The sequence below is a fragment of the Stenella coeruleoalba genome, assembly GCF_951394435.1.
Source record: "Stenella coeruleoalba genome assembly, chromosome: 5".
Lineage (NCBI taxonomy): Eukaryota > Metazoa > Chordata > Mammalia > Artiodactyla > Delphinidae > Stenella > Stenella coeruleoalba.
Window position 1 is genome coordinate 96,999,895 of NC_137150.1, and position 23,868 is coordinate 97,023,762.

A 23,868-nucleotide genomic window follows, 5' to 3' on the forward strand; every position below is an offset into this window, starting at 1 on the left:
ACTAACAACATTGTAAATCAATTATATTCCAATAAAGATGTTAAAAAAGATTAATAAAATAATATAGTTTTAAAAAAGTTTACAAATAATAAATGCTGGAGAAAAGGGAACCCTCCTACACTGTTGGTGGGAATGTAAATTGGTACAGCCACTATGAGAACAGTATGGAGGTTCCTTAAAAAACTAAAAATAGAGCTACCATAATGATCGAGCAATCACGATCCTTAGGCATATATCTGGAAGAAACCATACTCTGAAAAGATACGTACCCCAATGTTCACTGCAGCACTACTTAGAACAGCCAAGACATGGAAGCAACCTAAACGTTTATGGACAGATGAATGGATAAAGATGTAGTAAATATACACAATGCAATATCAACCATAAAAAAGAATGAAGTAATTAATGGCATTTGCAGCAACGTGGATGGACCTAGAGATTATCATACTAAGTTAAGTCAGCCAAAGACAAATATCATATGATATCACTTATATGTGGAATCTAAAAAACATGATACAAATGAACTTACAAAACAGAAACAGACTCACAGAAGACAAACTTATGGTTACCAAAAGGGAAAGGTGGGGGGGGGATAAATTAGGAAGTTGGGATTAACATATACACACTGCCATATATAAAAGACAATCAACAAGGACCTACTATTTAACACAAGGAACTCTACTCAATACTCTGTAATCTACGTGGGAAAAGAATCTGAAAAAGAATAGTTATATGTATGTATATGTATAACTGAATCACTTTGCTGTACACCTGAAACTAACACAACATTGTAAATCAACTATACTCCAATATAAAATAAAAATTAAAAAATAAAATAAAATGGGTCATAGACCTAAATTCATGACAAACTGTATTTAAAAAAAGCAATTAATTGGCCTTCATGAAAATTTAAAACTTTTACTTTTTAAATAATACGTTTAAGAAAATGAAGACTGGGCTTCCCTGGTGGCGCAGTGGTTGAGAGTCCGCCTGCCGATGCAGGGGACACGGGTTCGTGCCCCGGTCCGGGAAGATCCCACATGCCGTGGAGCAGCTGGGCCCGTGAGCCATGGCCGCTGAACCTGCGCATCCAGAGCCTGGGCTCCACAATGGGAGAGGCCACAACAGTGAGAGGCCCGCGTACCGGAAAAAAAAAAAATAGAAAATGAAGACTTTTTTCCCTCAAACTTAAGAGAATATATTTGTAAAAATTAAAACCTAACAAAGAACTTTTATCTAGAATATATAAAGACCGCTTACTAATCAATAAGAGGATAAATAACCCCATAAAAAGAGGGGAAAAAGATACGCAAAGACACTTCACCGAAGAGGATATACAGACAGCAAAGGAGCACGTGAAAAGATGCTTCAGCATCCTTAGTCATTAGGAAAATACAAATTAAAGCTATAATGAGGGCTTCCCTGGTGGCGCAGTGGTTGAGAGTCCACCTGCCAATGCAGGGCACACGGGTTCGTGTCCCGGTCTGGGAAGATCCTACATGCTGCAGAGCGGCTGGGCCCATGAGCCATGGCCGCTGAGCCTGCGCGTCCGGAGCCTGTGCTCCGCAACGGGAGAGGCCACAACAGTGAGAGGCCCACGTTCCGTCAAAAAAAATAAAAGAAAAAGCTATAATGAAATAACATTACATGCATATTAAAATCGTTAAAATTTTAAAAGCTTACCATACCAAGTGATGAGGATGTGGAGCACCTAGGACTCTGACAGACTGCTAAGTAAAATGGCACTGGCAGTGAAATACATGCAAGACTCCACCATTCCACTCCTGGACATTACTCAAGAGAAATGAAAAACATGTAGAAAATGTAGCTAGCAGCTTTATTTGTTAATAGCCCAAAACTGGAAACAATTCAAATGTCTATCAACAGGTAAATGGATAAATTCCAGTACATCCATACAATGGACTACTAACTCAATAAAAAAGGAATGAATTACTGAAGCACACACACGGATGAATCTCCAAATAATTATGGTGAGTGAAAGAAGACACAAAAAACTATAGTATGATTCCACTTTTGGGTAATTTTGGAAAATTCAAACTAATCTGTACTGACAAAGCTGATCAGTGTTTGCCTGAGGATGTGAGGAGTAGCCAGAGAGATTATAAAAGAGCACAAAGAAGCTTTTAGGGGTGGTGGGTATATTCATTATCTTGATTGAAGTGGTTTCATGTATATACATGTCAAATTTTGCCAAATTATACACTTATTTTTAAAAAGTCATTTGCCTTTTTCACTGTACAACACTTCTGCGTATACAGTGCTGGTTAAACTGCACATGATAATGTCATCATTCTTATAGATAATGGGATGCGTGTTCGTGTATTCTTTTGTTTTAAATTTTATTTTCCAGTATGGCAAATATCTATATATATGTAAACAGTGGTGTGCTAGAGTAGAATTGCACCAGCTCACAAGAGCCAATCGAGCACATCTATTCCCAGCTCTGTGTTTAGAGGTGTTACACTGATAGCTTGAATTTGGCAGTAAGTACACCATGGAAATTGGCAAATGCTACCACAAAATCGACTTCTTCTCAGACAGCTGGTCATTAAACATTTACCAACCCACCACTAGCTATAACATACATAAACCTCAATGGAATTCTTAATTTTTAATTATGTAAAAGGATTCTGAAAACCACTGGGCTAAAAACTTACCTTTATCAAGCTATAAGTGTTACTAGGGAGAAAAGAAAAAGACACTCACCCCTATCAAGAAAATCTTTTGCAGAGACTCACACTTTAGTTACCTTGACAAATTATGCTACTGCCATTCTCCCAGGGGGCTCATTATTGAAACAATGTTTCCCCTAAAACTAAGGGGGTCTTAAATAGTTAGCTCCTTCCTGAATTTGAAGAGCCCAAAGGCTGCTAGGAAAGGTGCTGCCATCTCCTCTAGCCAACACCAAGGATCCATCACCTTGCTTTCCATAGCTACTCACAGACCAAAAATGTAAGTTTAAGGGACTGCTCAAAGAACAAGTTTTCTACGTAATGGATTCCAACTCCAACAATCAGATAAGAAGTTCATGACACAGATCTATTCATATCTGGTCAATCAACCGTTAAGGATACCAAGATCTGATACTTTTACTAATTGCTTTGAGATAACTTGAATATGGAAGACTTACAGCCATTCCCTTGCCTTCTGCTCGTCTATGCCAGCCTGAGTCCTTTTTGACTATTTAATATGGTGTGGAGAATACCAGCATCAGTTGATGCTCCACCATCTCAACAGAGAGCTTCCCTATCCAGGAAGGGAAAAGGCTGAAATTAAAAAAAAACAAAAAAAAATCTCCATTAAAGAATTCAGAAGGGAGTTGATTATGTTGTAGAAACATATCTTCTGTTTCATGACACGTTGGAAACATAAACATTAGGGCTTTTTCGCCTCCACTGCATAGAGGTCTGAGCGCTTCTGGCTAAAAATGGGGATTTGCTGGCGTATTTCAGCCAACTTCTTCAGGTCTGCAAAAACAGAAAAGTGCACTATTAGTAAGATGTAATTCCTTACCGACCGACGGGAATTTCTTCCCCAAACACTATGAAAACAACCAGAGCCTCAGCAAGTAATTTGCTCACAGGCCTTGTCTGGAGGCACAGACAGCCTGGCAATGCCCCTGTAGTCATTTCAAACCAAACCAAGAAAACTCAGGCTGAGATACAGCCCCAGGGCTTGGCCAGAGAACCAAGGATAAATGAGGAGGGTGGGGCATAAAGGAGCCCCTCCAGGTGACAGGGTTTCACAGCTATGGAATCTGGCCTCAGAGAATGGGGACACCAGAGACCTAAACTGTGCCAGAGCTAATCTTACCTATGTCTGAATACACGATCATTTCTTCAGTGCCAGCTTTGACAAGGACCTCCCCCCTGAAAAAGATTCAGGGGAAGAATAAGTGGATTCTCTGATGTTTGCTGATATTCAGGGTCTCTCTGTTTTTCCTCCCCATCTCACAGGCCAAAGGGGAAGGAATCTGAGATTTAAAACAAGAAGGTAGGGGCATAAATTCCTGTTCTACCATTGAAGTAGCTGTGTGGCCTTGTGGCAAGTCATCTGGAATCTCCATTTCCTAATCCATAAAGTGGAAATATGAGCTCTTTGAGGACTTGGTGAGAAAATTATGGAGTGTATTTTGTAACCCACAAACTGCTAGGGAATGGTAATTATTCTAAGATGTGATGGAAGAAATTTTCACATAATGAGGTATGGGGAAGTCATTCTGGCTTATACATCATTTAACTTAAACTTTATGCTAACTGGAACAGCCTGCCTTGTGGCCTATCACACATACATTGTACATCTGCTTTAACTATTAAAGAAAAGGGTGCACTGTCCAGAAGGAAAGAATGTTCGTTCTGAAGATGGAAATAAATGCCTCCCTTCCTGAGACATCAATGCTAATACTCTTTCTATATAAGGCTCCCTTCCCAAGCACCAAGGCCATACCACTTGCTGTATACATGCTGATCTTTTTTTTTTGAAATCTTGAAAGAATGTACACCTGTTGTGTTTGACATTCCTTGTTCTGACAAGATATAAAACTGTGCCGCAAACCATGCTTCTTCAGAATAGTTCCTCAGAGCTGTGTGAGAGGCTGTCTCAAAGGCTACAGCCCTCAGTTTGGCTTGAATAAAACTCTTTTCTATTCCTATTATAGATTATTTATTATTTCTGTCGACGGATGTAAACATCTGGGAATAGAGACACCTATAACCAACAGGAAGCTCCATCTGTCTCCTCGTGAGTACATTCAAGACCCCTTTACAAGGGGAGTCTGGCTCTGTTTCTTCACACCTCCCAAGGCTGCTACCCAACCATGCGGATGGTGAGACTAGGCCTGGGCAGGGCCCAGATCTGCCTGGATCTCTGGTTTCATGCCTGTGATCCCTGGATCCCTATGTTAATGGCTTTCAGGGTTTGAGGGAAAGGTTTCAACCTATGGGGCCTGGGTAGAAATGGTAGAACCATGCCCTGGCAGGAACCCCACACTGGGAACAGCAACACTCCATAAATCTGAGGAAAAGCTGATTTGGAAAACTCTTTCCCGTGCTGAGGCTCTTGGCCCAAAACAGCTTCAGAAACATATCTGTGAAATGAAATTTCTCCAAAGCACAAAACAAAGTAATCTGATACAACAAACAATCTGACATAATAATTGGTTCCATCTACCAGATGGCCACAAATTTTTGGCACAATGAGCTACAAACACCATCATTAATGCCATTTAACTGAATCCTTTTCTAGTCTCTTCTATTTCTTTCCCATTTGCCCTGGCATTCAAAGATCTCTATGTTAACCCCAGGCGCCTATACCAACACTGATATAAGCCAGAGGGCTCCCAAACCGAATGGGGGGGGGGATTCTAAAAAGGAAGAAGTAAAGGTAAATCTTATACAACTACTTTGTGTCAGAGCAGCCAGCTTGATCAGTAACAGAGTTCATTAGGAGAACCAGCTGGGGAGCAGAGCTGCCCAAAAGGTCAGGAAGCTGATCACTAACATCTGCAGAGGAACCTGAGTCAAGTTTAATTCTGAAGCCAACTCAATCCTTCCAGTCTTTCAATGCCTCCCAAATCCTAGCGTGCAAGAGGCTCACTGGGACTCTCTCACTGGTCACATCTTCCAAGGCCTTCCCCACCACACACTTTAATCTGTGGGTCCTGTAAAGTCAGCAGAGAGAAACTTTAGGAACCCCACAGTGACGTTTAAGCCTTTTCAGCCTTGTTACTGGTTTATTTATCCTGAAACTGTAGAAATGCATATCTGTGTGTGTGTGCTTATGTGTCTGTAATCATACAGACATATGAGAAGTAGTATGGAATAAATCTCAGTTCTGAATTCAAAAGTCTTGGATCCAAACACCAGTTCTAGCCACTTTATCCTGTAAACTTCAAGTCTACCATCTATAAACTGGGCTAAATAAAGATAAGTCCCTGAGAGTTCACACTGAGATTATGTGTGTGAAAGTACTATGTAAACTATACAAATGCCAGTAAGATATGTCTATTAACATATGTATCTGGGCAGACTTCCATGCTGGTTTCGCTAAGTAATAAAATGCTTTTCCCTCTCACAGAGGACAAGTTCACAGCTCCCCTTAATTCATCCCATCCTCCACTCTCCTCTAATCATTATGCAGGGAGCAAATCCTCAACCTGCAACTCATTCCTGCCCTAGGACCATTGGCCCAGTCTAAATTTTAACCAAAAGCCAAGAGTTTGGGAGCCTCTTTTACTAAAACCACCCACCCGTGACTGCTGCCTTGTTTCCAAGTTTGGTTGACATTAAAAGTCACTCAGAAACTCAGAAGAGGGCTGAGGCCAAGCACTCAGTCAGGAGAGCAGGACCGTTTCTCTCTCACATGGTTTTCAAGTGGAAGCTTCTCTCACTGAGAGACCTGGAGACCTGGCAGGCATGTGGGGAGATGGGGGTGGAGGGAGGGGCGGGACCAGGCAGGAATCAGACAACCCACTTGCCCAAGTGCCATCTCCCGAGCTCCTCGTGAGCCTGTCCCTGTGTAGCCAACTCACCAAGGACTCACAACGGTGCTGTGTCCCCAGGCAACATAGGAGGCTTTGTCATCCCGGGCAGGAGATGCCGTGGCCACGTACACCTGATTATCAACAGCTCTGTAGTTAATGGACAGAAAAGAGGTAAATTATACAGTGATTATATAGATCTGTGACTTTTTATCCTAAGTGTACAGATCCTTATTTCAAAAACTAGGATAGGACAGGCTGGCTCAGATGTGGAAGAAACATCCAAAGCCACAGAACCCTCTCTTCAAAAAAGATCTTATTGCATAAGCCAGTTCTCGAGCAATTCTGCCCACCAGGGGACATGTGCCAGTGTCCGGAGACATTTTTGACTGTCACGACTAAAGGATTGCTATTGGCATCTAGTGGGTAGAGGCCAGGGGTGCTGCTAAACACCCTGCAATGCACAGGGCAGCCCCCACACCAAAGAGTCATCCAGCCCAAGATGTCAGTGCTGCCAAAGCCGAGAAACCCCGGCCTGAGCCAACCTGTAACAGTAAAGAGCAGAGCTTCTCTGGTTAATGCAGTCAAGGTGGCCAGAGAGAATGGACTGGCCTTGCTCTGGGACAACACACCTTGCAGGGCTGCAGGGCCCTTCCATGCCAATGTGGCAGCCTCATTGTCTCAAATTAGGCAAGAATTTCGGGTGGCAGCCCGGGTGCACCAAAGCCACCTGACCCAGAGCCCTCTGGGCTCAATCAACAGATTCATGCCAGACCATCCCAGTCTCTCCCAAGCTTTTCTTCCTTTCAACAAGGCAGCGTTTATTAATACTCATGGGTATCACGTACCCCTACCCCGCCTTCCATCACGCAACCAGCCAAACACTTCTACATGCCCTTCCAATAAAAATTACCATCATCTCCAGACATGAGCTAGTGGCTACCCCTGGGCGGAGAGAAGAGAGTACTGACTGGGAAGGAGCAAAAAGGAGCACTGCAAGGCACTAGAAATGTTCAAGATGTTGATCTTGGTCATAGGTGAATACATATGTAAAAACTCACTAACCTGTAAACTTAAAACTAGTACACTTTTCTGTAAGTATGTAACACCTCACTTTAAAAATCTTTTAATGAAAAAAACTCATCTCTGACCAGCATTTGTTTTGCAGAACACTTTACACAGTCACACTCCTTTCCCCTTCCATGTTACACACACCTCTGCCATCTTCCCTTCACCACTCCTCAGCCTCAGGGGACCAGGGAAACAGCAACTGTGACATGCACAACATAGCTGTGCAACGCTCAGGACTTAGAAGTTAGAAGAGCGAGAACTGATGAGTTTCTTAGCAGAGTGCCAAGACTAACAGGACACTATGGAGGATGGAGTAGGATAAACACCCAGTCTGAGCAGCACAGGGTCCACAGAGTGCAGACCACAAGTCTCTCCCTAGGGCTGTCAGGCTAAAATAACCCCTGCCTTTTCCTTGGCTTTGGACACATACATTCCGTGGGTCTCCAATTCTCTGTAAAAGTTGCTGGCAACTGTATCAGAGACACCAATCCATGCCTGAACACAGAAGAATGAAATTGCTGCCCACCTGATGCAGTGAATGCTCTTCAAAATTCAAAACTCACAGTCCCCAAAATCCATGAGACTGGTGCTGTGGCTTCTGAGGAGAAGGTGCCCTACACTAGAAGCCCTCCTTTTGGGCTGCAAGATGAAAAGAGTCACCTTTTTCAACTGCATTTGGATGCCAGGGCATTCTGAGTCAGAGGCAGCATTCCTTACGGGGAAGGTTGGTGCTTCCACCAAACTGGAAATGTTCCCACAAAGAAACACTGAGACTCCTGAAGGTGTGCTTGAGATGCTTTCTTACCGGCCTCGCTGAAGCAACTCCCAGTGGGCTGGTCCGGTGGTCAAATTAAAAGCTGCAGGATATACCAACAGCTGGCAGCCTTGGGGAGAGAAAGGCCAAAGAGCAGATGCAGGTAGACACCCAACCACACGAGCCCCTCCCTCTGTTCCTTACCCAGCAGGGACCAAACTCAAACTTCCCCAAGCATAAAAAGATTCAGCCAAGTCAGACAGGGTCAGCAGCATTAAGTATGGCTCTAAATTCATCTAGACACACACACACAAAACACATACACACAAGAAAAGTGGTATTGACAACCAAAACCACAACATGTGACTTTGCTTTAAAAAAGTGGAGAACCTGTCATTCGAATTCCTCTCAGCATCATGTGGTCAGCTCCCATGGCCAAGGACCATGTTTTGTGATGCTTGTCAATTGAAACGAGGGGCAGAGTAGGGCTCTACTACTTATTGCTAAGACTCAACTGAGACTGCCAACCCAGAGCCCTTGTGCCTCCACCTTCTGCTGAGCAGGGAGTCAAACCGTTTGCACCCACTTCACTTTCACCGACAGATAAATTGGAATCAGAGTATCTTTGGCAGTCTAGTATGTATGCTAATATTTGTTGAGTACCATATGAGGAATTCTGTAAGTCCTCTCTCCTTAATCTTCACACTGTTCCTGTGGAGATGCATATTTTTCCAGAGATTAAGTAATTTACCCAAAGTATTGTGCCAATTAAGGGGAAGAGTTGGAACCAGAACCCAAATCTTCTGATCTGACTTGGTGCTTCTCCAGGATGGTAGCATGCTCCTCTGGACCAAAATGTCACTGACTACATTTCAACTACCCAACATCTAGGACTAGTAAGTGGTGAAAGCCATGTGCACGCAGACCATTTCTACTGGGCCCCGAGTGACTCTTTCCAAACACAGTAGCCGGAAGGGCTCAAAGGGTAGAGCAGAGGTTTAGTTTAGGAGTATGGCTCCTCCCTCAGCTATGTGGCGTGTTAAATTACAACCCCCAAAAAACTATACTGTCCATATGCAGGAGAAGTCTGAGAATTCATATGGAGGTAGAGAAATTAAGACCTCTCCTCCAGGTTTTCTGACCAAGGGTTCCCTCTATCCACAAAGACCAGCCCAAATTAAACCTCCAAGCATTCACACAACATAACTGTAGTGCTGCCTTACCTCTCTGTGCATAGATTTGTGCCAGCTCTGCAAAGCGGATGTCGTAGCAGATGCCCAGGCCCACTCTGCAGTAAGCTGTTTTCCAAACAGAAAATATACAAACAAAAAGTTAAGCTCCTCCCTCATGGTGCAGCAGGGGAAAGCCTCCAAGATCTAATGATCACAAAACACTGACAGGAATACATTCATGCAGGGCCCATGGATGGAGAAAATGTATAAGCTTATTCCTGCCTGGACCTCACCTCGTGAAGACATCATTTACAACAGCAAAGCAGAGATGAGAAACTCGTTCTAACTGAATGCTTCTTATATAAGTGGGAGGTGTTCAATCGTGGCCTAATGGGTACAGGCCGGAAGCTATCATACTAATAAAAGGCTGTGACCAAATGGAAGAGCAAAACCATGTCAAACCCTCAGTTCTCCATCCAGCCCCCCTTTCTAGATCTCTGACCATTCTCTGCCCTTCTCACTTCTGGCCTTTCAGTCAGGTTTTGTAAAGAGGTTGGGAAGGGAGAGAAGTGAAAAACATAGGACTACCTGATCCTTTTCTACAGGGACTGCTAAAAGAGGTGAATTTATCTGGTACGTACGAGTATCAAATGTGGAGAAACTATCACCAGGACTCAACGTTTTAGATTCTTGAAATGTGATTTTCCCAGGAACATCAATGTCAAACAGATGGAGCTGCATCACAAATAATGGATTCGGTTACCTCTTTTCTGCAGGGTTCATGACAATAATAACAAACATCTTTCCATGGCCAGCAATGGGGGTGTTCTAAGATCAACTGTACAAACAGCACCCCCAATCTGCCCACAACCCACCCCACAAGCTGACTGACATCATATCAAAATGATTTCTAACACAGGGAACTGGAAAAATGATGCTGTAGGTCTTAGACCCTTGTTTCCTTAGTGGTGTGCAAATCAACATCTAGATTTCTTATGGAAAGCAATTAATGTGCAGCTTTTTTACTCAATATAAATGCTAAATGAAGACTTCTCAGAATCAGAATCAAACTGATACATTGGCAGAAGAGGTGGAGAGTGGGTGAGCAATCACAAATAGGTAAAATTTGCAAACCCAATGCAGCAATATATTAAAAAGAAACACATCACTTCCAAATTGGATTTATTCAAGGAAAGCCAATGTGATTTAACATTAAAAAACCAATCAATGTGATTTACCACATGAACAAAATAAAGGGGAAAAGTCATATGATCATCCTAAGAGGTGCATAATGAGCATTTGGTAAACTTCTCCATCCATTCTTATTTAAAAAACGGAACAGAAAAACTCTTCTAGGAAGGGAACCTCCTTAATCTGATAAAGAATATCTGCAAAAAAAAAATCTAAGGAAACATCATATTTAATGGTGAAACATTAAAACCCTTCTCCTATTGAGATCAAGAACAAGGTAAGTACACCTGCTATTCAACACTGTACCAGAGGTCCTAACCAAAGCAACAAGGCAAAGGAAAGGAATAAAAAGGATAAAGATTAGAAAGAAAAAATTAAAAGCCATTATTCTCAGATGATATATTTGTATACCTAAGAAATGTCAAAGGAAATATACAGATGAATTATTAGAATGAATAAGTTTACGCAAGGGTACTATATACAAGGTCAATATTTTAAAAATTAGTTCTACTTCTGTACACTAGCAAGAAACACAAAATGAAAGGGCATCAAGAAATACCAATTAGGAACAAATCTAGTAAATGATATACAAGACTATACCCAAAAAACTATTAAAAAACTTTGAGAGAAATTAAAGAAAGCCTAAGTAAATGGAGAGAGATATATATCATATTCATGGCCTGGAAAACTCAATTCTGAAAACAAGCACTTTAAAGAGTTGGGTTAATAGCTCAATGCTGGGACTTCCCTGGTGGCTCAGTGGTTAAGAAGCCACCTGCCAATGCAGAGGACACGGGTTTGAGCCCTGGTCCAGGAAGATCCCAGATGCCGCAGAGCAACTAAGCCCATGCACCACAACTACTGAGCACCCCCTTATATTGAGACTGTGACAATATAAGTTCAATCGCCACAACTACTGAAACGCACACACCTAGAGCCCGTGCTCCGCAACAAGAGGAGCCATTACGATGAGAAGCCTGCACAACGCAACAAAGAGTAAACCCCACGCTCCGCAACTAGAGAAAGACTGCATGGCAACGAAGACCCAACACAGCCAAAAAATTAATTAATTAATTAATTAAAAAGAAATATACTTAACTTAAAAAAAAAAGAAACATAGCTCAATGCTGGGTCCTCTTCCACTAATGGCAGAGTGGCTCCTATCAGACCAGCTTTCTCACAGATAACTATGAACTCTGGACAAAATAAAAAACACAACTACTTAAAAGCACTTGAGAATAATCAAAATCAGGCAGAAACAGAAGAGAAGTCAACACTTGGAAGAAGGGACTAGTGCTGTGTGAGTTTCCCATTTGTTTACAGCTTTTAGTTGGAGGCAAGGCCCCAGCTGTTGCTAGGAGTGGTGGTGACAACTACGCACAATCATACCAGCTGAGGAACCAGAGAATAGAGTTTCATGGCAGGTGGAAAGTGAGGGGGAAATGCTGCTGAAAAGGAGAAAGCCAAAGAACAGCCCTAAATTTTACATATAAAATCTGTCCAAATCTCTGACTAACCAATGAACTAAAGATGTGTGGGGCAAACTCCAAGCAGCCCAGCTAAAGCTAAACAACTTTACAGTAGAACAGAGCAGCTGAAGTTGCTACCCACCTCACAAAGGAAAAAGAGTTTGGTGTTTGAGTATGCCCAAATTAACTACTTGCTAAAATAAAAAATTAAACACTTTTCAGGGGAATGTAATAGAAGTTAGAATCTCAACAACATATAATCCAATATACAATCCTAATTACTAGATACACAAAGATATTACCCAAAGTCTTAAAGAAAAAGCAGCAATGGAGCAGACCCCAGTAAGACCCAGATGTGATAATTATCAAAGACTTTAAAGCAGCTATTGAAACTAAGCTCAAGAGAGTAAAGAAAAATAAGCTCTTAATGCATAAACGAACAGAAAATACAGTAGGGAATAAAAGCTATGAAAAAGAATGAAATGAAAATTTTAGAACTGAAAAATTCAACATCTGAATTTTTTAAAAATTTCACTGGATTGATTTACAGGAGAGTGGAGATTACAGAAGAAAGACTCAGTGAATCTGAAGATGGGTCAATGGAAAATGCCCAATCTGAAGAAGACAGAGATAAATCATTGAAAAACAAAAATAAAAAACAGAGCCTTGGTGACCTGGTTTGGTGAACAGTATCAAAACTGGAGTCCCATAAGAAGAGAATGGGACAGAAAAATATTTAACAAAATAATGCCCCCAAGTTTCCCAAATACAGTGAAAGACTTAAATTTTACAGATTCAAGAAACACAAAGCAGGACAAATACAAAGAAAACCATATCTAGGAATATAAGAGTCAAAATAGTGAGAACTAAAGATTATGAAAAGACCTTGAAGGCAGGTAGAGAAAAACATGAATTGCATGCAGAAGAACAATACTAATTATCACTAACTTCATATCGGGGGTAGAAAAAGAGGCTAGAAGATAACTGAATAATAACATCTTTCAAACTTCTGAGGAAAAAAAGAAAACTGTCAACCCAGAATTCTATTCCACCAAAAATCTTTTTTTTTTTTTTTTTGCGGTACGCGGGCCTCTCACTGTTGTGGCCTCGGAGCACAGGCTCCGGACGCGCAGGCTCAGCGGCCATGGCTCACGGGCCCAGCCGCTCTGTGGCATGTGGGATCTTCCCGGACAGGGGCACGAACCCATGTCCCCTGCATCAGCAGGCGGACTCTCAACCACTGCGCCACCAGGGAAGCCCCACCAAAAATCTTTTTTAAGAATAAAGGCGGGACTTCCCTGGTGGTCCAGTTGTTAAGAATCCACCTTCCAATGCAGGGGACGCAGGTTTGACCTCCGGTCGGGGAAATAAAATCCCACATGCTGTGGGGCAACTAATCCCCGTGCACTCTAGAGCCTGCACGCCACAACTAGAGAGGAGCCTGCGCGCCACAACGAAAGATGCCGCAATGAAGATCCCATATGCTGCAACTAAGACCCGACGCAGCCAAATAAATATTTAAAAAAAAAAGAATAAAGGCAAAGTAAAGGTATATTCATAAATAAAAACTAAGATAATTCATAGCTAGCAGAGCCTCACTACAAAAATGCTAAAGGAGGTCTTTTTGTTTGAAGATAAACATACCAGACAGAACTAAGATCTTCAGGAAGAAAAGAAAAACACTAGAAATGGTAAGTATTTGGGTAAACACAAAATATTTCTCTCTTAATTTCTTTAAAATACACATGACTACTTAAATTAAAAATTAGTGTTTTGTGGGATTCATAATGTATATAGATGCAATATGTATGAAAACCATACCATAAAGAAATGACCTATACAATTGCAAGATTCTTAAATTTCACATGAAGAAATATATTATTAACTAAGTAGACTGTGACAATATAAGCGTGTATATTGTCACAGAGCAACAACTTAGGGGAAAAAAAGCAAACTACTACTCAACCCAAAAGAATGCAGGAAAGAGGAACAAAGGGAAAAAAATAATTAAATGTCTATCTGCTTAAAATCCAACCATATCAATAATTACATTAAATATAAATAGAGTAATCACTCCAGTTAAAAGGCAAAGATTGTCAGAATGAAAAAAAAGCAAGACCCAACTACATGCTGTCTGCAAGAGAAGCATTTTAAATATAAAGAGACATATAGACTGAAAATAAAAGATTAGTAAAAGATGTACCATACAAGCAGTAAGTATAAGAAGGCTAGAGTGGCTATAGTAATATCAGAGCTAAACCTCAAGACAAAGAGTACTACAATGAAAAAAAAAAAAGACATATAATGATAAAAGAATCAACTTACCAAGAAGACTTAACAATCCTAAATGTATATGCATGCACTTCTACTGCAAAGATGTCAGCTCTCCCCAAAGTTGGATCACTGTATGTTCAATACCATCCTAATCAAAATTCCTGTAGGTTTTTCCTTGGCTGAAATCGATAGGCTGAGCCTACAATTTATATCAAAATGCCAACAGCCAAGAATAGCCACCTGTGCCAACTAATCAAATGCCTGATGTGTGTACCATATGATGAGAGTTACTGGGAACTTCAAAGCAAATTTTCAGGAGGCAATGAGACTTGCCACATTCTCTACTTACCTTTCTGTGCTTTACCAGTAAAGTTCCATCGGGCCCAAACACGGCACAGGTATTATATAATTTCCCAGCATCCTCTTCAGGAATGGAACCTTTCATTGAGAGGAGAAACACACAGACATAGAAAACACTCTGAATAAAGCATTCTTTTATGATAACAGGACAAAGGCTTGATAAAGTTTACTATCTTCTTGGGTCCACAATAAAGTTTACTATCTTCTAAGGGTTAATCATGTTTTTTTCTTCTTGAATATGATTTTTCAGAGACCAACTTCAGAGTGTAGGTGAAATATAATTAGGTTAGATGCCAAAGAAAGGTTTCAAAAATAACCAAACTGTTTCTGAATTCAGCTTTGATCTTGAGCAACACTTCATCTGAAGCATTGGTGCAACACGGGGAATTCACTGTTGCTCAACTTAAATTCACCAGGTCCTGCAACATAACTGTATCCAAAAAGGTCTTGAGGTGGGAATGTAAGCCAGTCTTTCCATCACTGAATATGGTTCCTGCAATTCTATCTCTTCTTGCTTTGCCTTCTTTTCTCCTCCTCTTATTCATTTCTAATTCTTACTATATGATAATAGAGAAATAATTTTGTTTGCTATATTAAACAGTTTTATTGTATTTTTATTTAAACAAACAGAACACTTTATTTAAACAAAACCACATAAATAAAGCTACTTTTTTAAAATTGAAGTATACTTGATTTACAATATTATACTAGTTTCAGGTATACAACATTGTGATTCAATGTATTTTTTTAGATTTTACTCCATTTAAAGTTATTACAAAATAATGGCTCTATTTATCCGTGCTGCACAATATAACCTTGTTGCTTATTTATTTTATACATAGTAGTTTATATCTCATAATCCTCCATCCTTATATTCCCCCTCCCTCCTTCCCTCTCCCCACTGGTAACCATTAGTTTGTTCTCTCTGTGAGTCTGTTTCCATTTTGTTATATACATTCCTTTGTTTTCTTTTTTTAGATTCCACATGTAAATGATAGCATTCAGTATTTGTCTTTCTCTGTCTGACTTAATTCACTAAGCCTAATACTCTAAGCTACCTTTGATGTATGCGGCCTCTTTATGGGAAAAAAAATAATCTTAACACTATATTAATGAAATACATTCAGATATGGTTTCTCTTTCCACCTGCCCCTGTACTTCCAACTCCTTCTCCAGAGAAAATTATCATCAGTTTGGTGTGTGTCCTTCTACAGTATTTACTATGTCTTACATACATAAATACATATAAAAATATACAACCTTCTTTTGTGTGGGGCATTCATCTGTATGGAAGTACCTGTTCATTTCATATTAAACTTGCTCTTTTTCCACTGAACAGTGTGTCTCAAAGATCCTTCTGCATTCCTAAATACAGATCTACCTCATTCTTTTTTTTTTTTTGCGGTACGCGGGCCTCTCACTGTTGTGGCCTCTCCCGTTGCGGAGCACAGGCTCCGGACGCGCAGGCTCAGCAGCCATGGCTCACGGGCCTAGCCGCTCCGTGGCATGTGGGATCTTCCCGGACAGGGGCACGAACCCGTGTCCCCTGCATTGGCAGGCGGACCCTCAACCACTGCGCCACCAGGGAAGCCCCTACCTCATTCTTTTTGATAGCTAATTTGTATTCCATGATTTAAATGTAACAACAAAAGTTACTCAGATGTTTTTAATGTTTAGGCCATTATACCTTGAGGGTAGGAAGTTACCTCCAATGACATATATGCTGCACTTCTTTGCTACTTCAGAAAGCTTCTGTGTGGAGTCACCAGGAATTTTCTCTGCATATTCAGGAAAATATTTCGTACCATATGGAGAATTAAAGCATTCCTAGAATAATGTTGGAAGAGAAAAAGGGGGAAAAAACACCAAAACACCCAACTCACTTTAAAGTTCTGCTGTAAAAAGACATAGCTCTCAAAGGGGTAAAACACAGCTGATAAGAAAAACATGGACACCTCAGGGCTAAAGAGCCTGTGGACACAGACAGGACTCAGCCCCTGACTCAGGTGGGGCTGGAGGAGACAAGTCAGCGTGCTATCCCAGATCCTGGTCACCTTGGCAAAAGACCGCACTTGCCTCTCCCTGAGTCCGCAGGAGAACTACGCCTTCCCAGCCTTGGGCACCCAGGCCCCACTACCACTGGGCTTACGCATAGGACTTTGGGCATTAGGATGACTCCATAGTCTCAGTACTATATCATTAACTATGTAAAGTAATAAAGCCTGTGTTTTTTAAAAATACAGAAGCTTTGAAAGCCACAGAGGTTAGGGTGTTTCCTCATGTATAAAATGATCTATTTCTAAGCTCCCTTCCAGCACTATCATTCTGATCCTGCAAAATCTCTCACTCCCCTGAATATGTCTCAACAGCTCTGTGATAAAAGAAAAGCAAAACTACTAGATTTCGACTCTAGTTCATTCATTTCGCATTTACTGAGATTGCCTGTGCACCAGGCACTGCGCTAGGAAACTCAAGGCCGAGGATCACCAACTTGTACAAAACACGTGTTAGGTAGAGGGGAATTCAAGTGCTTTCACTCCTGGCCTTTAGACTCTTTTACCCCTAGCAACTTAAACCAACAAGAACCCGTTATCAGATGCAAGTACAGGTGAGTCCCATGGTGCAAAATTAAGATCTCGAGCTCCCTTGTTGAAGATTCCTACTCACTGGCCACGTTGTAATGGCCTGGAGCCTAAAAGAAAATATAAGGTAGCCCTGAAAATTCTCCAGGGTTTGCAAACGGCTGCCTCCTCCCCATAGTGGGGTACTGGGTGGTCGGGAATAGTTCTCCCACTGACCCCAGCAGGCCTCTGCCAGTAGATGCATGTCCTGACACGTGCAGGACCTTCTCTGGGGCTGACCCTGTATTTGCTGACAAACAAATGTGGCGCAATCTTCAGCTGATTCTGTTCTAAAAGAGATGACGTAGGAGACAGATGCAGAGTCCTACTGGCTTACCACACTTTGGAAGATACCACAGACTTCCTAAATGTCTCTAACAATTTTCAGTTTTCAACAACTTTCAACAATTTTTTTAAATGCTGGAAGCTTAGCGCTAAAATCAATATGTCCTGGTCCTGTAAAGACTAAAGTACACAAGGAAAGAAGGTAAATATCTGAGGCACTGAATATTTTAGCTTTAGGTTAAGTCCCTCAGCCTACTAGGCTTCTGAATAGAGTAGGTGACCTAAATTAAAAACCTGTAAGCATGCAGGCACATCTTATCACAAAGACTCTTGCTAGGGTCATCTTCCAGACAAGCATGGAACAATCCTGGGGCCCCACAGGACCTTGCTGGACCCCAGGACACAGAAGGACAACCAGAGCTAGCGGACATTATTCTGCTGGGACAACAGTTCCCAGAAAGGGGTGGCTGCCTCCATACTTACTGGCAGAGAAACTATTTTGGCTCCTTGCTTTGCTGCCTCCCAGATAAGGCCACAGGCTCGAGTGAGGTTATCTGATTTGACGGAAGAAACTTGAAGCTGGATGAGGGCCAAGCGGAAAGCTGAGGATGAAGATAAAACAAAACAGCTGTCAGAAGATCTGACTGCTGAATCACATAGAGCAGCATTTCTCAATGGAAGGTTAATTTTGCCCCCCAAGGCATCTGGCAATGTCTGGAGACATTGTTGATGGTCACAGCTAATGCAGTACTACTGGCATCTAGTGGGCAGAGGTCAGGGACACTGCCAAACATGCCATAATGCACAGGACAGTCCCTGACAAGAAAGAATTATCCAGTCCTAAATGTCAATAACGCTGAGGTTGAGCAACCCTGAGACAGAGCACATCCGTGGGCAAAGCCCATTCCAGGCACAAGAATCTGAAGTGAAGCAGGCAGGGCCAGCTTCTGCCTTACAAGTGAGAATGTGGCTTGAAGAAAGAAGACTAGGTCTGAGTACGCGACTATCCCTTATTATGTGAACTCCGGCCTCCAGTCTATCCCCAGTCCAGACGCTGAGCACCTCCCAGCGTAGCAGGTGAAATCCCTTTGGAAGTCTGCTCCACCGTGAGTTGGGGCAGCAGGCCCATGGGAAGTGGACATGCCTGTCTCGAAGTCCCCGTCACCAGCTGGGACACAGTGCACTGGTCCAGCTGCAGGTAGAGGGGGAGCCTGGTAACCAGTGGGCTGCACGTGTGCCTAGTCACAGGGCAGGGCCCCTGGGCAGGTCTGCACTCACCCCATGAGTATTCCCGTGCCCAAAGGAGCACAACATTAAGTAGCAAATGAAAAATACCATGAGAGGTTGAGGGAAACACTGTGGAAGGAAAACCGAACAGCGTTTTTTCCTGCTATCTGAACAAGCGGCTCCACATTTTCACTGGAGACTCAGTTCCACATGTTATGTGGCCAGCTCTGCCAACCAGACCTGCTGTCAGCCTTGGGGCAAGCAGGTTAGCGGCTCCTCCAGGCTTACTCCTTCCTTGAGGTAGTAGCCACACCCTACATTTGCTTTTCCTATAGAGTTCTCTTTTAGCTCTTACAGTAATCACCTTTTACTGGTTAATAGTCCTTTATATGAATTCTTTTCCTGTTCAAGTGACTGGTGTGGTTTCCGAGTCCTGCCTGGACCCTGACTGACAGTTTTTGCTTATGGTCTGATGAAAGGCTACATTAAAGGTTCCAAACCATTTCGTAACCCACAAAGTTTTGCAAAACTTCAGGAATTATCAGTAATGGCCTGGCCTCGCTTCCCTACCTGGCCTCTGCTGTGGAGTCTGAAATCCCACCATTCGTGACTTCTCTCTCTGGGTCTCTCCTGTAGCTGTAAAAACATCCCCAGAGAGGCAACACTGACAGACCCTAGCCTTTGATGAAGGCCTGTTTGGCTCAGGGTTAACCCCAAAAGTAGGAAAACTCAGATGTTCCATTCCTTGGCTTCTCCTAAATATACTGAGAGGAACTAAATTTAACCCGGAATGCAGTTTGTCAAATAGTTTCAAAGACTGGATGAAAACCAAACAGGAAACAAAAGCTGGGATAATTACTTTGGGGCAAACAGCCTGAGCTGTCACTAAAACATCACAGACCAACTAAAGGTCTCCACTGTAACTTAGAAGCTGGGTTTGTCTCTGCTTCTGAAGGAGGGTAAGATGAAGTCCACCATGGTTCTGTTGATGGCTTCCTTTCTCGCCCATCACACCCAGAAAGGCAGCTGTCCTGCACCAGGCTTGGGACTGCCCGACATGCTGCAAAGCACCCGCTCCACAGGGGGGCTGAAGCCGGACAATTCCACCACTGGGGAGTTCCCTGAGGCTGAGGACGAGACACTAGTCACTTCATCTCCTCAGCAGTAAAATGAAACTACTTTTCATTGTCAGGTCCCTGGCTGTACTAATATTCATTGTATTCTAAAAATTAAGGACTTACCAAGGGGAACAAAGGATAAAATATCTTAACTGAAGGGACCAACATGGAAACAGCAGAAGGAACAGGCAGATCCTTTACACATGGAAGCATCTGTGAGGTATCATTAACAGTATCTCGTAGATGAGGAAACAAGAAGCTTGCAGAGGAAAAGCTGCACGAAGACAGTCAACAAAGTGAGTGGCACAGCCAGAAGCAAGCCAAAATCTGGACTGTAGACAGAATGAGCACCTTGTTTGTTTTTGGGTGGGTGGGGCTGAGGTCAAGTAACTTGAAAACATTCCTCAAGGGAGTCAGATCAACACCACCCTCAACCCCACCAAGAACCACAGCTCTCAAGTCCATCAGCCTCTTCTGAAAGAGACAGTCACACTCAGAGGGAGGTGTGTAAAAAGACTTTTTTTTTTTTTCTTTTTTGACTGCATTGGGTCTTCTTTGCTGTGCACAGGTTTTCTCTAGTTGCAGCGAGCGGGGTCTTCTCTCGTTGCGGAGCACGGGCTCTAGGTGAGGGGGCTTTAGTAGTTGTGGCGCACGGGCTTAGCTGATCCGCGGCATGTGGGATCTTCCTGGACCAGGGATCGAATCTGTGTCCCCTACAATGGCAGGTGGATTCTTAACCACTGCGCCACCAGGCAAGTTCCTAAAAGGACTTCTATACCCTGATCCTGAGGGTTCATTCAGCCACCAACTTGCACTGCGCTCCAGGAGGTTGAAATGAAAAACAGAGAGCACTTCCACAAAACTTACCATCTTGAGGGAGCCTCACTAGCCCTTGATAGGAACAGTTTATGTCCATTTTATTTCTTTTTTTTTTAAGGGTTTCAAAATAACATTTATTTCTTAAAAATGTCCATTTTAAAGGACAGGAAACTGAGGTCCAGAGAGATCAAATGACTTGTTGACATGGGCTGAGCTAAGGCTGTAATAATCCCGGTCTCCAGACTTTGAGTCTAGAGTACTCCACTGCCTCATGTAAAAGAATCAGGCAAAGATCTGGGAACAAACACAGCTAGAAACTCATCGCTGGGGCTGATCCAGAATGGGGATGTGCAAGTAACATGTAATACCTAACCTGAAAGCTCAAGGTCCAAGTGCAGAAAAAACTTGCCCAGTTTTTTTTTTTTTTTCCCTCAAGAGAAGTGGGCATTCTGCAGTGGGTGTGAGGGGGGCTCACTAAGGAGCAAATTAATCACTCCTCTTACCACAAAAGCACAAATCAAAGAAAACAGGTGCTTCATTTTCACCTGACAGGACTCAAATTACAAATAATCAGGGTTGGTGCCTCTGCAAAACTCACGTTCAAAACTAAATCAAACTACCACTGGAATTTTTCACAGAACTAGAACAAAAAATTTCACAATTTGTATGGAAACACAAAAGACCCCAAATAGCCAAAGCAATCTTGAGAACGAAAAACGGAGCTGGAAGAATCAGGCTCCCTGACTTCAGACTATACTACAAAGCTACAGTAATCAAGACAGTATGGTACTGGCACAAAAACATAAAGATAGATCAATGGAACAGGATAGAAAGCCCAGAGATAAACCCACGCACATATGGTCACCTTATCTTTGATAAAGGAGGCAGGAATGTACAGTGGAGAAAGGACAGCCTCTTCAATAAGTGGTGCTGGGAAAACTGGACAGGTACATGTAAAAGTATGAGATTAGATCACTCCCTAACACCATACACAAAAATAAGCTCAAAATGGATTAAAGACTTAAATGTAAGGCCAGAAACTATGAAACTCTTAGAGGAAAACATAGGCAGAACACTTTATGACATAAATCACAGCAAGATCCTTTTTGACCCACCTCCTAGAGAAACGGAAATAAAAACAAAAATAAACAAATGGGACCTAATGAAACTTCAAAGTTTTGCACAGCAAAGGAAACCATAAACAAGACCAAAAGACAACCCTCAGAATGGGAGAAAATATTTGCAAATGAAGCAACTGACAAAGGATTAATCTCCAAAATTTGTAAGCAGCTCATGCAGCTCAATAACAAAAAAACAAAGAACCCAATCCAAAAATGGGCAGAAGACCTAAACAGACATTTCTCCAAAGAAGATATACAGATTGCCAACAAACACATGAAAGAATGCTCAACATCATTAATCATTAGAGAAATGTAAATCAAAACTACAATGAGATATCATCTCACACCAGTCAGAATGGCCATCATCAAAAAATCTAGAAACAATAAATGCTGGAGAGGGTGTGGAGAAAAGGGAACACTCTTGCACTGCTGGTGGGAGCGTGAATCGGTACAGCCACTATGGAGAACAGTATGGAGGTTCCTTAAAAAACTACAAATAGAACTACCATATGACCCAGCAATCCCTCTACTAGGCATATACCCTGAGAAAATCATAATTCAAAAAGAGTCATGTACCAAAATGTTCATTGCAGTTCTATTTACAATAGCCCGGGGATGGAAACAACCTGTGTCCATCATCGGATGAATGGATAAAGAAGATGTGGCCCATATATACAATGGAATATTACTCAGCTATAAAAAGAAACGAAATTGAGCTATTTGTAATGAGGTGGATAGACCTAGAGTCTGTCATACAGAGTGAAGTCAGAAAGAGAAAGACAAATACTGTATGCTAACACATATATATGAAATTTAAGAAAAAAAAATGTCATAAAGAACCTAAGGGTAAGACAGGAATAAAGTCACAGACCTACTAGAGAATGGACTTGAGGATACGGGGAGGGGGAAGGGTAAACTGTGACAAAGCGAGAGAGAGGCATGGACATATATACACTACCAAACGTAAGGTAGATAGCTAGTGGGAAGCAGCCACATAGCACAGGGAGATCAGCTCGGTGCTTTGTGACAGCCTGGAGGGGTGGGATAGGGAGGGTGGGAGGGAGGGAGACGCTAGAGGAAGGAGATATGGGAACATATGTATAACTGATTCACTTTGTTATAAAGCAGAAACAAACACACCATTGTAAAGCAATTATACTCCAATAAAGATGTAAAAAAAAACTCAATCTAAAACCTAGCAACAGTCTCCAAGAATCCCACGGGACAAAGTTTCACATTTGAAGAAGTATCATAATTACTGAAAGTGCACAGTCTTCGGGTCGCTGAGCGGGGGCAGCGGTGAGAAACAGGCAAGAATCACAGGGAGGGTGCGGAAGTGGCATTTTAAATGAGCACCTGCCCCCGCCCTTTCCCGCGCAGGTGAATCTGGAGTAGGGGCGCCCGGAACGCACCTGGAATCTCTGCCTTCCGTTTCACACAAGCCCAGTGGGACGTAAGGCGCGGGCCCTTCCGGCACGCAGGCCCAACGCTCCCGCGGCCCCTCCGGCCCTCCCGGAAGCCCGGAATCCCCGACGTGCACCGCGCCGTGCTCCGCGGCCTCCCCTCACCGCCCTGCCCGCGCCCACCGGCCTCGCCGCTCGGGCCCCCAGCCCTGCGGCCACTGGAGCAAGGAAGGCCATGGGCGCGGCGGGGACACGACGCGGAGGCGAGGGGCTGAGCCGGCGAGACCGTCCGCCGGCGCCGCGCCCGAAGCCTCCCTCCAGCCCGAGCTCGGGCCGCGGCGCTACTTACTAGCCATGGCTCTGCCAGGAAGCACCACTGGCACCGGAGCCTGAACGGAGGTCTGTGGGTCACCGCGCCGGCGCCGCGAGGGGCGGTGCCGCAGCGTCCGAGGATCCGCCCCCGCCCCGCCCCGCCCCGCCTCGT

The 23,868-nt window shown here is 42.8% G+C and overlaps 1 protein-coding gene across 2 annotated transcripts; it reads right to left on the minus strand.

Annotated features, from left to right (window-relative positions):
* Window positions 1-1,595: 1,595 nt before the first annotated feature.
* On the minus strand, window positions 1,596-23,821 carry NIT2 (nitrilase family member 2). Of its 2 annotated transcripts, XM_079922407.1 has the most exons (10): window positions 23,734-23,821; window positions 18,180-18,298; window positions 16,497-16,617; window positions 14,780-14,868; window positions 10,138-10,231; window positions 9,548-9,622; window positions 8,376-8,454; window positions 6,551-6,649; window positions 3,835-3,890; window positions 1,596-3,488 (listed from the first exon to the last, which is right to left on the minus strand). In XM_079922407.1, exons 1-10 carry the CDS (start codon window positions 23,738-23,740, stop codon window positions 3,397-3,399), a joined length of 831 nt encoding a protein of 276 aa, XP_079778533.1. In that variant the 5' UTR covers window positions 23,741-23,821; the 3' UTR covers window positions 1,596-3,396. The 2 variants fall into 2 exon arrangements, with proteins under 2 accessions (XP_079778533.1, XP_079778534.1); XM_079922408.1 differs by lacking the exon at window positions 1,596-3,488 and having other exon boundaries at window positions 3,866-3,994.
* Window positions 23,822-23,868: the final 47 nt, after the last annotated feature.

Bases quoted from the DNA above. Each gene is read 5' to 3' on its own strand.
- NIT2 (XM_079922407.1), bottom strand. The intron at 14,869-16,496 runs GTAACTTCCTAC...TCTCAATGAAAG, and splicing joins CAGCATATATGTCATTGGAG to GTTCCATTCCTGAAGAGGAT. The intron at 3,891-6,550 runs GTGAGTTGGCTA...AATCTTTTTCAG, and splicing joins AGCACCGTTGTGAGTCCTTG to GGGGGAGGTCCTTGTCAAAG.